The 19,326-nt window shown below is 37.6% G+C and overlaps 1 protein-coding gene across 1 annotated transcript in view; it reads left to right on the top strand.

The window, feature by feature from the left end:
• Positions 1-19,326, top strand: part of adgra1b (adhesion G protein-coupled receptor A1b) — a 93,547-nt gene that overhangs the window by 47,548 nt on the left and 26,673 nt on the right. Inside the window, exons 13-14 of the mRNA XM_065296269.2 lie at positions 5,198-5,375; positions 5,715-5,917. Of these exons, the coding sequence (XP_065152341.1) occupies positions 5,198-5,375; positions 5,715-5,917 (381 nt within the window). The remainder of the gene's footprint in view (positions 1-5,197; positions 5,376-5,714; positions 5,918-19,326) is intronic.

Below are 19,326 nucleotides of genomic sequence, written 5' to 3'. Positions count from 1 at the left end.
TCTGTATATGTGTATTTCTGTATGTGTCTCTGTACACTCTTAAAAATAAAGGTGCTTCACAATGCCATAAAAGAACCTTTTCTGTAAATAGTTCTTTAAAGCACCTTTAACATCTGAAGAACCTTTCTGTTTCACTACCTTTCTGTTTGACTAAATGGTTCTTTGTGGAAGCAAAAATGGTTATTTTATGGCATTGCTGTGAACAATTCTTTGCATTCATTACCTATGTGGCCCAAGACTTCAGGTTGGCCCTTGTTAATGCATCGGGGTTAGGCTCCGCCCCTGCCTTCATCTCAGGCAGGAGCAGCAAGAATCTACATCTCTGGCTTTGAACAATGGACGGGGTCTATGCCAAGAACTATATCATCGCTGCATCCTTTTGCTTACAAATTGTTAAATAAATACCATTGTAACGTTACATTGCCTTTTGAGTCTTTCTGGTAGAACAGAATTATCAGTCTGATTTCAGGAATGAGATTTTAATGCACCATCAGTTTTTGTTTTTGTTTTTAAACATCAGTATGGGAGCATTGAGTCATGGACTCTGTGTTTGAATATTAAAAGGACTTTTCTTATTAAACACATAATCGTTCTCTGACAGTGAAGCAGATGGCTTGAATGAGTCAGACATATCAGGCTCACTGTTTTGTTTTTATTTTTATTTTATGCAAATGATGCCCAAACAAGCCAAAGAAAGTAAAATTTGCCTTATTTGTTGTGCATTTTTGGGATTGTCAGAGGATTTCAGGAAGGACTTCAGAGCCTACCAGTCATAGAAATATGCAAACTGTTTTTTTTTTTTTTGCATTTCTCTAGTGGTTCAAAAATAACCTGCTTCAATTTGAAATTTGATGTTAGGCTTTTGCTTGTGATTTATCCCAGGTCAGCTGATAACAGAGAGTTTGAAGTAGAATTCACACAACATTACATCAGTCAAACCCACAGGAGCTGTGTTTTACTGACACTGTCCTGAAGATTTAAAAATAAAATTGAAAGTAGGGCTGCTCTTGATTTTATTCATAGGGAATTAAAACTCCACCTGCACCGGTTGGTTTAAAAATAAGAGGATTTTGTGATGTCAGCTTAAATGGAAAGAGATTTCAGAAATGTTGCAAATTTGTGCATTTTATTTAATTTCATTTTTTCATAAGATCATTTTTTGATATCATGTCAACTGAAATAACTTCTAAGCAAAGACAATAAACACATTTCAGATGCAATAACAGGTTGAGATGTTGAGGAGGCTTCTAGTTATGACTTAAAAGAGTTTGTGAAGCAGTTTCAAAAACACAATAAATAATTGACTGCTTTTCATTTAAATGCCGAGTGCAAAAATGGCAGTCACAGTCAGAATCATGACTTGCAACAACACATGCTGAGATATACTGTATGAGGTTATGATTGTAGATTTTGCCTGTTTAGAGTAGTGTACATTACTATAGTACTACTCTTAATATTTGTGGTATAGTTTTGTATTATTATTATATATACAAAAATGGGAATTATATGGATGATTCAGAATCTATATTCGGATTGGACAATGCAGTTGTTAATTACGAAGAAACTCTGCACATTTTACATTTATGCACAAAGTTAGTCTATTTTAAAATAATATAATTTTGCACATGCAAATAAAAAATTAATTAATCTTTGTATGTCAGTCACTCATTCCTTTTAAAGATCTGTTATATGCCGTAGGTTAACATCTAAAGCAATTGCTTAGTCTTTATCTTGAAGCTGTAAGATTTTCTCTTTCTCCCAGACAGTAAATGAAAATCAATGTCCTCTTCACAATATCACAGACAGCAAAAGGCAGAATTGTGAAGCTCTTTGTTTAATAGCCGCTGGTTTAAGATACAATCCAGACTGTTGTCCTCTAGAGAATGTCACTCATAAGGATGAGGTGTCATAGCAACAGTGAAGCATCATTTATCATTAGCTCTCATATTCACCAATAGGAAGGAGTTGACAGAAGAGATGTGTACAGGTTAGATAAGCAGGTGACTGTTATATTTGATCTGATCTTGTAAAGTTAATATTCATAACACTAATTGATGAATGTCAGAATGTGTCCTGGTCTCTTGGCTCTAAGGTGTGAAAAAATAACCTAAAATTATTTAAAGGTCCAATGTTTAACTTTTAAAAGTATCTCTTGACAGAAATGCAATATAATATACATTACTATATTATCAGTGCTGTATGAAGATCTTACAAAGTGAACTTTCTTTTACTTAGAATGAGCTGTTTATCTACATACACCGCCCCTTACACTGAAGTCGCCATTTCACACCGCCATGTTTCTACATTAGCCCTAAACAGCTCTATTGAGCTGACCTTTAAGTTATTTTCAGGATTCAGAGGCATTTGTGTGAATTATGTCAAGCATGTTCATATTATTTTGCCTTGTAGCTCACTTGGTAGAGCAGCGCAAAGATCATGGGTTCAGTTCCCAGACAACACAAAACGTAAACCTTAAATGTACTGTAAGTCACTTTGGATAAAAGTGTCTGCCAACATATAAATCTACTGTAGACGTTTTATATCACTATTGTGTGTATTCGCCCAGTTTTCCAGACGATCTAATCCAAGACTAAAATGGATGTTTGAGTTGTCTTTACAGAAAACAGCTTACATATTTCAGAATGTGCACCATGTAATGAATTTTCTCTCTGAGGTCACATTTATGAAAGCTACTTAAATGTCCAAACTTTAAGAAAGGCCTAATCCTAGTTTAATTTGCTTGGTCTGTAAAACCTGGCCACTGTGTCTGTTGTGTAATGAACAGTGGCGGCTCCTGACCGCTCATCCGAGGGGTGCTAATTCAAAATATGTGTTCGGAGTGTCATGTGTGTTGCTTGCAAACTCGAGCGTCTATTTTATCATAAAACCTTTAGACGCGTCTGCAGCAGGCACTTATTTTGACAAGACACGTGATGCACACACATCTCTTGAAGCGCAGAACACATATTTTGAAAAAAGGAACCACACACATGACGGGCTAAATACATGTTGTGACGAACTTCGCATCGAGCGTCTCGAAAAAAAAAGTCACCGGCCGCCACTGGTAGTGAAATGGAACCATCACAGATTTAATATTTAATGGTATATGGAATAATAAAACAAACAAATATTTTTTATTGCTCTGCTTTTACTACCTTTCCTAAAATGTCCTGCACATTCTGTTGTGGTGACATCATCCTTTATAATAGAAGATATTATAATCATAATGCACAAATTATTTAATTTTGTGGTTTAATTATAGGGGAGAGCGGGGTAAGTTGTCACACTTTTCACACTGTCTAACATTTATTGAGCACCATACATCACAATGGTATAAATCTCACACCAAATGTAAGAAGGTCACGGAATTTTTTGCTCATTTTTCCGTGGCATTCTCACGGATCTCCGCATATTTCCTTGGCCCTGTCACGGACTTTCTTTTCCGTGGCATTCTCACGGATTGGTTACTCAACTGCTTTTTCCTATTTTCAAACCATTGTCGCTTCGGTTTAGGGTTAGATTTGGTGTTTGCGTTAAGATGTCACTTTAAGTATTGGTTTATTCTATTTTTTCTGATGTATTCTTTTATATTTTCTAAACTTTAATCAATTGTCGCCTGGCGTTGGGTTAGAGTTGTGTTTGGGTAGGGATGCCATTTTATGTAAATCTAACCCTAAACCGAAGCGACAATGGTAAGAAAATAGGACAAAACAGTTGAGTAACCAATCTGAGAGAATTCCACGAAAAAGAAAGTCCGTGGCAGGGCCACGGAAATATGTGGAGATCCGTGAGAATGCCACGGGAAAATGAGCAAAAATTTCTGTGTATTCGTGAGATCATGTTGGTTGTATTCATTACATTTTCATACCTCATTACGGAGTTATAGACTAATTAATAGAGAATGTTAATTTGTGACAATTTGCCCCATCGCTGGGTAAGTTGTCACACTATGGGGTTGTTTCCCTGACAGGGTTTAAGCCTAGTCCTAGATTAACTTAAATGTTAGTGTTTTCTTGATCAAAAAGGGGTTAGGGTTAGTAATCAAAGTCATTGAAACAACTTGACCCAAACTGACATGTATGCTAATTTCGCTAATTCGCTGAACAAAACATGTCAGCTAAAATATCAAAAGACACATTATTGTCTTCTCCATTTTGTGCAGAATAATATTTTTTAACATTCATACCTAACAAAGTTGTATTACATAACATTTAAAGTGCATTTTTGTAACTTTTTAAGTCAAAAAGTAAGAAAATGAACGTGCTAACGTCAGTTCCATCTGGTGACATATAAATAAATAAAACACAAAATGTACAGTTGGGATTAAAGAGTGAAAAACAGCTTGTATGGTTTACATTTGAATGCAAGTGCTGTACTGAAGAGCTCCTGGAGAGCTGCAGTGCATCATGGGTAGAGGATGATGCTCTCCGCTGGAGCTGTGACTCACAAATGGAAATCATGTGATGAATAAAGAGGTGCCCACTTTTGTGAATGAAATTCCTGGCTGCTAGACAGACTGATTGCTCGCTTTCACACTCTTTCCTGGGAGCCGTGCCTAATGCTGACTACATTAATGCTGTACTGCATGCTCAAGTACACACTCTCTACAGTATATTACACATTGTTATAGTATGTACTTTAGTTCATTTTTTTTATTATAAACAACTGGAAATGATCTTTAGGGGATCTTTTTTCTCTGCAGAGAGAAGGTAAATCCTTAAATGATTTAAACGTGGCAGCAATAAAATCCAATCTGTCTGTCTGAACATCTGGTTATTGGCTGGGTTGAATCAGAAAAATGTGTTTCTAAAAGACCAGAATAATGGGCTGTTTCTCTCACAGCTATTTGCTGTTGGCATTGACTCATTCCACTTTACTAAGAGATGCAGTCAAGTTCTGGTAATGATAGTGATTTATTTGATGAGATTTTGAGGATCTATCAGGTGCAGGTGGTGCTGAGGCTGTGGTGATCCCGGTCAGTTCAGGTGGTCAAAGCCATTTCTCTGCGGCAGCCCACTGAAGAGAGAGAGAGAGAGAGAGAGAGAGAGAGAGAGAGAGAGAGAGAGAGAGAGAGAGAGAGAGACTGTTTCCTCAAGCCGTTTACTCTGGTCAATGGGGAAAACACGGGCTCGTCTGAGAGATCTGACGTGTCTGCGCATCACATGCCACTGGTTAATATCAATTTCACTGTTTTTAGGACACGGTGCCCATAGCCTCCATACATTTGCCGCTGTCTGTAGATAACGGCACCTGCACTCTGCAGCTCATCGTCTTCCGCAATGGGAAACTCTTTCCTCGCACCGGGAATTCGTCAAATCTTGCGGATGATGGGAAGCGCAGAAGCGTTTCGACACCAGTTGCGTTCACCAAATTAGGTAAGGTTATATTTTTCTTGCAAATGCATCATATATGCACGTATTAATTGATTGAAAAGAAAAACTACATTTGGCTAGCATGGCATTTATTTTGACCATAACGTCACAGGCATTTTTGAGCGTGCACGAGCAATGTGCGTGATGCTGCAACAGTTGCGCTGTGTTTACGCACGTGCGCTTATTTATATCTGGATATTTGACACTGACCATTAAAGGTTACTGGTATTTATGTGACCATCAGAGGGTTTCTGCGTGCACTTAAATAAGGTTTTACCTGTATATGCAACACTTCAGGACTTTGGCTTGTTGATTGACGCAATGTGTCGTTTTCATGTGCAGATGGGTGTAGCCCCGTGCAGCCCGTGACAGTCTCTCTTCGACACTGGTCTTTGGGTGTAGACCCCACCGCAGCATACTGGGATTTTGAGCTGCTCGATGGACACGGCGGCTGGAGGGCGGATGGGTGCCACATAACAGGCTCCGGACACAACGCGACCACCATCAGCTGCGCGCAGGGCCACAGCAACCTCGCCGTGCTCATGGTAATGATGTGACTTCACTTCAGCATCTTTAAAATGGGATTCAACTGATATTGGGGAGGTTGCAAGTCGTTATTTTGCACAGTGAGAATAATGTGCATAAATAATGTATTGTTTGAATAACGTTATGGTGCAAATTGGACTGGTAAGAGTAGATGACAAGAAATCCTAGTATGATGAGGTTTAATCAGCAAACGATTTAAGTAAAAGAAGGACTAGTTTGTTTAAAAACAGAATATTTAGTTACCTTGCTTGGCCACAAGTTTTCCCTGTACCTGTTCTTTGAGACAAATGTTGCACCATTAGCCTAAATGTGAACATCTGGTGGTTCTGATTCGACCCCTACAAGGGCTTAGTCATCATCACTAAAAGCCAAAGCACTTTTAGTCTGTAAAAAGTGTTGTGCATGTCACTTTATATAAGAGTGTAATGAGAGAGATTGTGTGAGACTCTGCGCCCCCTTCATTCCTCATGGCACAGCTTTGGCCGGCAGCGCGACGCTTTTACGCGCACCTCAAATGTACAGAACTGCTATTAACTGTCCGCATCGCTCTATAATCTCTATCGTGGTCGGAATATGTCGAATGTCAGTGGTTGTTTAACTGTACGGAACTGACAGAATGAGGATTTTACCGGGGCGCAATGGCATTTGATCATCCGTAGTGCTTTTTCCGAGCTCAAAGCCGCCGAATGTTCACCGACGACTGGGATTCAGTGGACTGGGAGGTCAGTGCAGTGAATGAAAGCGCTTTTTGAGTAAAAACGACTTGTACATGTATACAGTTTGGACATATTGTCGAATTATTTACTGAAATAAGTGTGTTGAAGGAAACATTGTGTGGCGATGTCTGGAAGAGATTCGTGTTAAAGATGCGGGCAGAATATCAAAGTGTTTTCAGCATTTATTGACGATTTAATATAAATATGTATATCAGATTTTGGTAAGTGTGTCCAGATACAGTGCTTGTCATCATAAACAGCAAAGTAATTTTAGCTGCTCTAAATGAAAGTGACGGTATATTTTAAATGCTTTGAACTCTTCGCGTTAAGAGGCAATGTTGAATAAGCGATTGAAATGTGCGCTGTGTGTTTATCCTTCAGCTGTGTTTTGTGCGTGCGTGCGTGTGTGTGTGTGTGTGAGGGAGAGAGATAGATAGAGAGAGAGAGAGAGAGAGAGAGAGAGAGAGAGAGAGAGAGCGAGCTTATGCAGTCACCACACCCGCAGTCCGCAGTGTCTGAGGAGAAACAGCCTTTAAAACCATTTGCGACAGTCTTTTATCTAACCCTCGTTTATAACCGTATCTCTTTTCTCCTGATGTTGTGTTTCTGAACCTGTTGCTCCATCATGCCAACAGCTCTTGAGCTGAAGATCTTTAGTGTAGATCACTAGTGAGCCACTGGATGATCTACAACACAGGGTACACGCAGGTTTCAATCATACTATAATATCATCTTATAAAATCTTACAATTTTCATCATACCAAGGCTTGTTACTGTTGGTGAATAATACTTGTTTATTGACTTATATTGATTTTAAGAACAGTCTTAATCTTGATATCACATCATTATACTTACAAAGGAAGCAGTTGAATTTGACTCAATATCATCAGGAACTGTGGATTATTAGGCACACACAGGTTAATTTCCCCTTTTATTTGCTTATCAATGAAATGCGGTCAGATTGTGTTTGACCCCCTTAGCAGAGATTTGCCAAAATCATCTTGATGCTTCTTTAACTTATTGATTAATTTACTTTAACAGTAATTGTTGAATATTGGACGTGTTGCTCAGCAGTGATTTGTTTTAGTGAAGATCACTGTTTTTCCAGAAGCTATTCTTTAAATGTAAATAACTTTATTTTTAATGTTATTAAAGAGCACCTATTGTCTGATTCAGGTTTTTACATTTCCTTTGGTGTGTAAGTGTGTATTAGTACATATTAAAGATATGCAAAAGGTACAGACCCCAAATTAAACAATGAAGTGAGAAATCATCTCCAACGTACATCTCATTTCTTGGACTACAACAAACACACGGATTGTAGGCAACTGTTTACTTCCTGGAATTGGTGATGTAGACAAGACCGACATTATCATAATTCCCTCACAGCCTGTAAGTTAACCCATGTTAGCAACCGAATCTTTCAAACATGGTAATGAGCGTCACGTTTCCGGCTGACGTCATCCGAGGTATTCAGGCCAATCACAACGTACAGATTAGCTGGCCAATCAGGGACACCAGAGCTTTTAAAATCTATGTGTTTCAGGAAGAGAGTGAATTTTTCTGCTACAAAAATGTATAGTATGAACACTTTGTATTATACCAGATACACAAAATAACATTGTTTAAATTTAGCAAAGAAATGGTCGCACTTCAAAGGGATAGTTCATAGTTCGCCCCAAAATGATAATTTTATCATAAATTCCTTCTAAACCAACAAGTGCTGCAATTGAAAGACATCGGCAACAACGTCCATGTTCCATCAGCCATTCAATAATAATATTATGAAGCAACGAGAACACTTGCTGTAAAAACATTGGCAAATACATCAGCAGATGATGTCAGCAGCATGGGCAATAGTCTGCTTGTGAACACGCACTGAATGACTTGGAGGCATGGCCGTAACCAGGGTTTGAAAATTACCGAGGTCCAGGGTGGGGTGTTAAGAGTTAACAAATGCTATCCCAGGTGAAAAAGTGCACTTTCATAAAATACACTTTTTAAGTACACTTAGTAAATAAATAAAGTAAATATTTTATTCAAACCCAATTCTTCTACATCTTTGTACCAGAGTTATTTTCAGTTTTTCGATAGTGTTGTTGATACTGTTGATACTCTTACAGACACAATTATGATGATTACTGCTTTTATCTTACCAAATGTAGTATCAGCAAATAACCTGCTTGCGGTCTTATTGGATAACTTTCAGTTTCCACGTTGCCAGATATTAGTACAAAAAACAAGCAAAAATAATTGGCCTTAAAAAACAAAGTTCGTCCAAACCTTGTATTTCAGAAATAAATCAGAAAAACGCTAATACTAACCTACACCTAACAATCACTTTATAGATAATGTCAAAGTGTCACATTAATTGCTAAAACACTACGCCTAAAGAGGATTTTTAACAATGGGATCTGGCAACACTGCAAATTCTGTACCCGCGCAGTCGCAGCTTAAGACAATCGTCGTCATTTTACACTAAACTATACAGTAAACTGTCCAAACTTGATTACAGTATATGCGGATTCGTTTTGAAAAACGAATTAGTCAATCAGAGAACTTCAAATTTTATTTTTTAAATTACCGAGGTCCTGACCTCTGTGACCTCATAGCTGGCTACGGCCATGCTTGGAGGAGGAGAAAAAAATTGTTGAATAAAATTGTTTGTTTTGCTTTCTTTGTGCACAAAAGTGTTCTTGTCGCTTCATAATATTATTATTGGAACATGGACCTTTTTGGCGATGTCTTTCATTCTTTTCTGTGGAAAAGAATTGTGAAACTACAGTAACTGAAGTCAATGGGACAGACAAAAGCGTCCTGGTTTTCATCAAAAATATCTAAAAATGTGTTCTGAAGACAAGCGGAGCACTTTGTGGTTTAGAACGACACAAGGGCAAGTGATTGATGGAGTGAACAATCCCTTTAATTTGTACTAAAAATGTCAAATTGATTGCCATTCTCATACAGCTGATACAAGCCAAAAATATGCTGTGGTGAATGATTCATTGTATTTAGATCTGACATTTGGAAAGTGAATAAAGCACTGTACTGTAAATTATCATTTGTTGACCTTTGACCAGCAAAACATAAACTCTTTATAGATTCATGCAGCTTAAGGGAGTTCAAACAAACATGAGCTGCATGTTAAACTGTTGAGAGAAGTATGGAGAGAGTGTGATGTTTATTGCACATTCAGCTTGTCTTTCACCTTCATGACATCCCAGCGGTCAGCCGGTTAGACACCTGCTGCCGTGGTCTGATAGAAATAGTTATTGATTTCAAATTCCTGGAAAATCAATCAGTCCCGTTTATTACATTGACCAGTGGTAACATCTAGACAAGGACTAAAATAACCAAACAGTTCATTAAGCATTTGCTTTAGTGATGAGACCTTCTGTCCTGTCAGACGTTCACAGAAGAAAATTCCTTTAGTAAGAGCAAATGTCATGTTTACTAATAAAATCACCTGTAGGATCATGTTCAAAGGCCTGAGACTGAATCACGCTGTACTTTACTGTTCTTAGGTCAAGTTCATTCACATACAGAAAGTGTTTGTATATATAATGCAGGATATTTATTGCTTTTCTAACAAATCTGCACTTTCTATTGTTTTCGGTTCAGATTCAGTCTATTTCTAGGACCCCCAAGGGGTTCCAGACCTCCTGTTGAAGACCCATGTATTATATTATTACTGCAGTGTTTCAGGACCCTGGACAGCTCCAGTATCAGAACTCCATTAAAGGCAGGGTGCATGATCTCTGAAAGCCAATGTTGACATTTGAAATCACCTAAACAAGCACGCCCCTACCCCAATAGAATCTGAACCTTTTTTTTTTATAAATCCGCCCCACACATACGCAAACCAGGCAAGAATTTTGGTTAGTAGACACGCTCCTTACTGCTTGATTGGCTACAAGTGTGTTTTGGTAGTCGGCCTGACTCCCTTTTCCAAAGTGTTTTTAAAAAATCATGCACCCCGGCTTTTAATCTCACATCAGACTCCTGACTCGACCGTCCAGTCATTATCTCACTTTATCACATTGACAAGGACTACCTAGTCATCCTCACAGCATGCTGGTGTGTTGCCTTGCTTGTCAAAGGTAAAGACTAATGTTGTATGTCTTTGAACCACAGCACAGTTAAAAGGACCTCTCTCAGTAAATGTTTGAAGCAGGTGCAGCCTGTTTTGTGTACAGATGAGAGTCATTGCTAGATGTATTACCTGTTCCATCTTCTACACGTTTGTAGATGCACTAGAAAGGGATTAACTGATGAGTGATGGACTTTAAAGGGAAACGAAAGATAGCAGTGGGCAGCTATCACTGCATGCAGTGCCCGGGGAGCAACTGAGGGAGAGATGACTTGATCAAGGGCACCTCAGTCATGAGTATCGAGCCGGCGACCCTCGGGTTAGAGCATCTCTTAATGTTGAGTTCTGATCCTTCAGTTGATGGTCAACATGTTTGTGATCATGTGTTTATTAAGCATCAGATTGAGTTACGTGGTCTATTTTATTGATCAATTCAAATGTTTTCCCTTTAAAGCTCTTTTCGAAAGGATTATAGTTGTTTTCCATTGGTAAAGGTCATATTAAGAAGATTTTAGAACGTTTATCAACTTTTTATTTTTTTTGACATTTTCTTAGAAAATGCTCATGCATTATTTGACTTTGTCGGAGTGGTATTATTTATATTAATATGTGGTTGCCATGATGTTCTTGAGTGGTTGTTAGGTTCTTGCGTCATATCAAATGAACCTCAGCCATGTTGTTTTACTGTAGTCTTTCTTTGTGAATCTATGGGATTTCTGGCTAGTGTTGTTATTTCCATCAAGTGAAAATATGACTGCAGTTAATTTTAAAAGAATTCCCCCCGAGCCTGGAATTGAACTCGGGTCGGCAAAAGTGCGAAAGCACCACATGTCGGAACGCTGCCCACTCACTACACCGTTGGCTCCGACTGTTGTGGGTTTATTGATGATGTTTCTCATGTTTTTATCACTTTAAAGCAGTTATTCAATAACATGTGTTTAAATGTAGGCTGTTTTTAGTCTGATTATTAATCGGTTCTGACTCAGCCGTCTTTGGAGTCATCATCTGTTCCCCTGCCGGAGATGGTTGTAGTCAGCAGACAGACTGCATTAGTGTATCTTTCTCCTGACACAACCTTCTGGAAGTGAGTAACGTTCATTCTTCTGCTGTTGCTTTTCTTCTTCATTCAAATCACTGTTGATGTTCTGCTGAGGACCACATAAATACAAAGACGCAAATACCATCTACGTATCTGCGGACTTTAAGTAAAGTTTTGCTTTAAATTAAGCTTTCCTGAGAAGTAATTCAAAAAAGTAATTAATTACTACTTACTAATTACATCTTTAATCATGTTATCAGATTACTGTACACATTTCTCTTTCCAAGAAGTATTTAATTACTTATTACTTTCTAAATCCTATTTAGTAAATGATACGAAGATAGGCATTAAACTACTTTTGCATCATTATAGTCCTAATTACTGCTTATTAATACTTAGTAAAGTAATTGATAAGTTTAAGTACTTGTAATTTAGTAGAATTAAGGATGTAGAATAAGGTTTACAGAATCAGGCATTAATATGTGTTTTTTTAAGTATTTATAAACGTGTGACGACGTTTCAGCACTCGGACAGGGCTGTGAGTGTTTTGAAAAGCATTGCTTAAAAAAGGTTCTTATCTCATATCCACAGTTACAAAGTCATCATAAACAATAAATCCGTGTTGTAGCATTTAAAAAAAAACATTTAAAAATAGATGCAATATTTGCATTTGTTTAAAGCAAAACATTCAATTACTCACCAGGCTACAGGTGAAGCAGCTCTTTACGCCTTCTAATGTCTCATAATTGGTCCTCATTTATGTCCAAGAGTCTCAATAATAATCTTTTACATTTTAATCCTTTGATTTTTCATATTTAAAACCTTTATGTGCTGCTGCGCATCCATGTGTGTAATAAGCAAACCCGCGTTGTCGTTCTGTTTATAGGCGCATATTACTAACGCGCTTATAAAATAACAAAAACAATATTGCTTCTGTGTTGCTATTTTGAGGCAACTAAAATAGACTACGCCATTGACCAACAAAAACCTAGTCAAAAGTCAATGGCGTAGTCTATTTTAGTTGCCTCAAAATAGCAACACAGAAACAATGTGCCTGAACACACCTCGTTTTCGGACTAAAACGGCCATGGGCGCAAAAGCATTTGCTATTTACACGTGACGCTGGACGTGAAAATGATAAATGGTCCGGATTCAAACTAGCAAAAGACACTTGCGGGTGTGTGATAGGGCCCTTAGACTTAAAATTTTGATGTTAAATCCACTAGTTGTATTCCATACCAGCCCAGTCTCACGATAATTACGTACATTTTTTTATTCCTTTGTGATACTGTCACAAATGTCTGCGTTTTTTCGTGATTGTATCATGCATTTCAGTTTACATGTCATTGTCACGTATTGGTTACTCAACGATTTTGTCCTATTTTCTTACCATTGTCACTTCGGTTTAGGGCTAGATTTACATAAAATTATGTCCTTACCCAAACCCAACTCTAACGGCAGGCGACAATGGTTTAAAATTTTGAAAATATAAAAAAACTGAAAAAAAAAAAATTCTAAACCAATACTTAAAGTAACATCCTAATGCAAACATCAAATCTAACCCTAAACCGAAGCAAAAAAATTTTGAAAATAGGAAAAAGCAATTGTGTAACCAACACGTGACAATGACACGTAAACAGAAATTTGTGATACGATCACGAAAAAATGCGGAACTTCTTGACAGTTTCACGAAAAATAATTAAAAAATTACATGCCTATGGGCCCTATTTTAACGATCTAAGCGCATTGTCTAAAACACACAACGCAACGTCTAAATGGGCGTGTCCGAATCCACTTTTGCTAATTTAATGACGGGTAAATTGGTTTGTGCGCCGAGCGCATGGTCGAAAAGGGTTGGTTCTATTTTTAATGAGTAATGGGAGTATTTTGGGCGTAACATGCAATAAACCAATGAGAGTCTCAGCTCTTATCCCCTTTAAAAGCTAGTTGCGCTGGCGCTATATCTATTCCCTATTTAGATGACGGACTTTGTAAACTGAAAAACTAAGCGGAGGAAGAAGATCCCCAGTTTAAGATTAATATTAAATAATTGTGTTGTTTTTCACTTAAATAATTAAATAATTGTGTTGTATTGAAATTGTTATTTTTTTATTAAAACCTTTAAAACCCGTTTTCTTTTAGTCATGAAAGTAAAAAAGCAGGCTTTCCAATATCATCAAAAAACTATTTACAAGTATGTAAGAAAAGGTTTGTACTCTAAAAATACTTTATTTGTAACAAACAGGAGATAAAGAATTTACAAACGTGCGAAAAGCCATTTCAGCACTTGGACAGCATCCTGAGTTTTTTTAAGCATTACTTAAAAATGTTTCTCATCTCACCATATCCACAGGTACAGAGTCATCATATACAATAAATCCGCGAGGTAGCATTAAAAAAAAACATTTAAAAACAGATGCATTTGTTTAAAGCAAAGCATTTATTTACTTACAGGTGAAGCAGCTCTTTGCGCCTTCTAACGTATCATAATTGGTCCTCATTTATGTCCAAGAGACTCAATAATAATCTTTTACATTCAATCCTTTAATCTTTCATATTTAAAAGCGTTTTTGTGCTGCTGCGCATTCATGTATGTGTTAAGCAAACCCGCGTTGTCGTCCCGTTTAGGCGCATATTACTAATGCGCTCTTTAAATAACAAAAAAACATATTGCGCCATTGACTTTAGACTTTAGAGCAGGTTTTTGTTGGTCAATTGCGTAGTCTATTTTAGTTGCCTCAAAATAGCAACGCGCCAACAACGCGCCTGAACACACCTCATTTTCAGAGCAGAACGCCCATGGGCACAAAAGGGGGCACAAATGCATTTGCTATTTAAACAACGCGGCGCTAAACTTGAAAATTATAATTGCGCAGGGTGGAAACTAGCAAAAGACACTTGCGTCGCGCATTGCGCTGCATTGCGCTGCATTGCGCCGGGTGTAAGATAGAGCCCTATAGGTACATAATTTTGTGAGACTGGGTAGCCCATACTCAGTATTTAGTTCAATTACATCAGAAGTAACTGTAATTAAATTACTGGAAAAATATAAGAGCAATCCCTTACTTTGCTTTTTTAAGGAAAAAGTAATTAAATTACAATAACTAATTACTTTGTAACTAGTTACACCCAGATGTCATTTTAGTCTTATAGAAAGTAAAAAAAGACATTTAGGGAGACATACTTTTCTCTGTACTGTAGCTTTATTTTATAAGTATGTGAAGAATAAAGTAAATATGAATCAGTATTGTGTTTGACCTCTGTGACCTAATGATATTTAACCCTATTGTTTTTTATTACCTCTGCTTGAATAAATGACCCTGTTAACAGCTGGTAATATAATGCTATTGGATGGGAGTTGACACTGTTTACAGCTGGGGTTAAATGAGTCTCCAGTGAGCACTTGTGATGAACATTTACATTTAGGCATTTAGCAGACGCTTTTATCCAAAGCCACTATCCAAAAGTAAGGAAAATAATCAAGCGATTCATCTTAGGAACGTCTCTCACTTCTGCTCACATCTCTCAGTACATTAATGCATGCTGCATGAAAAGATCTTAAAATAGCAATAAAACCAGCACATTTTTTTCTCTCAGTGATGATTTTAATCTAATCACAAGTGTGTGGTCTCGAGCAGTCTATTATTTTGTTGATATACAACACTGTACAAAAGTCAGATAGGGCGTATTCGATGCTTCCCACTTTGTGTTTTCTTGTGTATGTGTGTGTTTGTGTTGAGCAGGTTTTCTTACCGACTCTTTGTAATGAGAGCAGTAAACCTGATGTACTGTTAGTCTTTGTGTTCTCCTGTGGAAGATAAAGACTTGGAGGAAATGGTTGCTGTGTAATTTAGTTTCGAGAGAGATAAGCAGAGTTTGTCTTACTGTTTTATTTCTCAGTGTGTGTGTGTTAGTTCATTTGTGAATAAGAGAGAAATATTTTTCATCTCTGATATTGTATCATTGTTGTGAGCCCAATTCTCATTACTGTCTCACTCATCTGTAGATGGAGAGATGACTGCAGTAGATTACAGATATAAAGCATGTTGCTTTTGATAGAAATACCCATAGGGCAGATGAGAGATGTGCTGGATTATCAAAGGTGAAATCTAATCTGGATGCTGAGATTAGCTCGCGTCACACCGCGGACGGTCGCTCGGATGCCCCAGTAGCCGCTGCACATGGAAATGGCACAAGGAGGACAATCACTTACACCTAAACATCTCCGACAGAAGAGCTGTCAGTGTAGATATTAGACTGTCATGTACAGACATGATCACAAAGAGATTGAAGCGTGGAAAGATGCTGACACAAGACACTCAACTGCTGATAGATTTGGCTTATTATTAATGTGTCTTCATGCATGTATTTATTCAAACCCTGCGTCATCTCAAATATATTCAGTTCAGTTTTATTTCTGTGCTATATTTTTCATATATTTAATCTATATAGACAGTTTCAGTAGTAACAACATAAACAAGCGGCTGTCATGGTCTGCACGTAACTTCCGGTAAACTCCGCTAAGAATAAATATCGACGAGGCATTTGTTCAAGAGATCAGTTTAGCAACTAGTCAGACGATTAAAAAAAACGAAACCGGAAGTAAAGTTCGGATCCAGACGTGTATCGCGTCAGCACACGTGCGTCCGATGAAATCGTCTATACAGTAATGCATTGCATCAAATTCTGATGTCAAAGCTCTTAAAAGGTCTTTTTCCCAAGTGCTTTTATTAATGTAGTAAATGTGTTTTGGTAAACCAATCTTTGCAAGCATGTGAAAAATTAGGTAATTCAAATTTCGCTCCCCTTGTGATGTCAAAAGGGGATCTTATTATATTAATACCGCCTCTTAATCTGCACTATCCAATCATGGCACTGCCATTTAGTGCAGAGAGAAAGAGAGAAAAAAATGATTGACAGCACAATTGAGTTTTTTTCATTTCATCAAACCACCATCATGGCGATCAGTGTTTGCATTTCATCATCACCTACAAAGTGGCAATTTTAACATGCTATAATAAATTATCTGTGGGGTATTTTGAGCTAAAACTTCACATATGCACTCTGTCGACATCACAGGCTTATCTTAAGTCTTAAAAACATCTCATTATATGTCCCCTTTAAAGTAAAACCAATATAATTTTTGTGCCTCCTGTATTGACCTTCCAAATAAGACCACAAGAACGTGCCAGTCATAGCTCAAACTAAAAGTTAAACATGAAACTATATTTTGAATGAATTCAACTAAGCCTACTCTAGTCTCATATTTTCAATACAGTTCAACTTATTGGGACAGTTTCCCAGACAAGGTTTATGTTAATCCAGGGCTAGGCCTTAGTTATGTAAGGAATCATTTTTAATTAAAACAATTATTCCGCTTATACTACGGTTACCACACCTCAAGACATCGATCACATGATATATTTAAAGGGATTCGTCTGGTTTTTGTACTTAAATCGCTATTGTGACTAGGACTATTTCTTCCGCGTCTCATGCAATGGCTCTTTTGCTTGTTCCAAAACGTCATTTCAGGGTTTCCCACAGAAAATGTGTTAGTCAAGGTGGTAGGGTTGGGTGGGTGGGCGGGGCTAAAGGGCGTGGCAATCAAAGGGGAGGGGCGTATGCGTCATGATTAAAATTTACATTTTTTTAATAAAATAAATAAATAACATATTTATTTTTAAAACACTCAAATAAAACTTAATTTTGAAGAAACTATGACAAAAAATGAACACATACTAGATTATTAATGAATTTTTATGTTTTTAACAGATAGGAATAGCTGCGTTATGAAGTGAAACTAAAGGGTTAATAAACACAAACTAAAGCAGATGTTGTAGATCGTCTGGCGAACGATGATAGATAGCGCAAAAATGGTAAAAACTGATTATTTCCCACTATTAATTACATTATCTTAAAGGAGTGTAACTGTAGCATGTAAATAATGCACATGAATAAAGTGAGCAAGAGCGCTCAACAATTATATCTAATCAACAGGCACGTGAAACCTAGCTAGCAGGTTGCTCAAACAACAAAATCACCAGCTAACTTACTTTAAAATTAGAAGAACTATAGACTAATACAATAACAGGCTTGAATAACCCCAAAACATAAGTCCACTTACAGTTCTCACGGACACGTGTTTTATCAACTGGCTATCCTCCAGACATGACGGAGCAAGTCTTAATTCGTTTCGGTCGTGTGGTGCGCGTGCACGCTCGTGGTGTGAAGTACGTCCGCGCTATTCTCCGAGATGTTTTATCAACTGGCTAGTTATCCTCCAGACAGTGACGGTCCGGACCACGTCTTTCTCATTTCGGCCGTGTGGCGCGCGTCCCCGCATGCGGTGTTATGCGCGTACGCGCTATTCTCCGAGATGCACTTGACGGCCTTTTGTGCAGCGATTTGTTTTTTGGACAAGTTAGTTAAGGCAGTAGGGTTTCCAAGCTTAGGCGGGCTGCCTTAACTGAAATATGCTGCGGGAAACCCTGCATTTTAAAGCTGGCAATGGAGGCTTGAGCTGTTGATAGCATTCTAATGCAGTTATTATTGAAGTTATTAGAAAGAGAGCGAGAGCGACAGAGACACCGAGAGAGAGAGAAATAAAGAAAGAAAGAAAAAGAGACAGAGCGTCTCTGTGCGCCTCTAAACAGCACTGTCTTTGCCTCAGAATATCGTCTGTCATGTTGTTTTTGTTAGTCCATTATTACAGTTAACTATGCGAAGTGATATGGAACTGTTATGCGGTCAAGAGAGCTTCCTGGAACTACGTTCGTTGTGCATTTCCTGCTAAATAATTGCACACCTCAGAACGTTTGTCAGCCAATCAGATTCAAGCATTCAACGGACCCGTAGTATAAATAAAATGATACCACGGACCTGCTGAATGCTTTATTCTGGTTGGCTGAGAAATGTTCCATTTCCGTTTGTTTTATGATAATTTTTTTGTAAACCCCACACCTAACCAAATGTCTTAAAAATAGGCACCAGAGCGATGTTTGTGGTAACCATGGTATAAGATTGACTCCGGTCATTTGACAAATTTGAAAATAAAGCACACCCGTGGTGTAAAGTAGGGATGTTAACCGATGACCGTTTGACCGATGGTTGACCGTATCAACGTTAACCGGTCAAAGTTGTCGGTTGTCGGTTAAAAAAAGGGATCTGTAAATTAGGCTATTATAGACAGTGGACTAAACCCTACTACAGTTAATCTCTTTCTTTCCAATATCATGTTGTGTGAAGTGAACAAATCCCTCACACTCAGTTTTTCATAACTGGTCTGTTTGTACTTTATAAACCAATAAAAAAACATTTGGCGCGAGGTCACTGCGTTTGGTTTCACATGCTCACAAGGTTTGCGAAAAGTAAATTCTACAGGCTATTTTTTGATAAATTCCTTTATTCGAATAGTAAATAAAACACAGCAATAAAATAATTAAAATTAAAGTCTCTCCTAGTTGTGTTTCAAATTATTAACATGTATGTCTTTTAGGCTAACATTAAAGTGCAGAGTAAGTTTTGTTTCTGTAAATCCTCAGCCATGATTTTTACCTTTTTATT

The sequence above is a fragment of the Paramisgurnus dabryanus genome, chromosome 20, assembly GCF_030506205.2.
Source record: "Paramisgurnus dabryanus chromosome 20, PD_genome_1.1, whole genome shotgun sequence".
Taxonomy (NCBI): Eukaryota; Metazoa; Chordata; class Actinopteri; order Cypriniformes; family Cobitidae; genus Paramisgurnus; species Paramisgurnus dabryanus.
The sequence above is the reverse complement of the archived record's forward strand: the minus strand, read 5'-3'. Positions and strand labels throughout refer to the sequence as shown.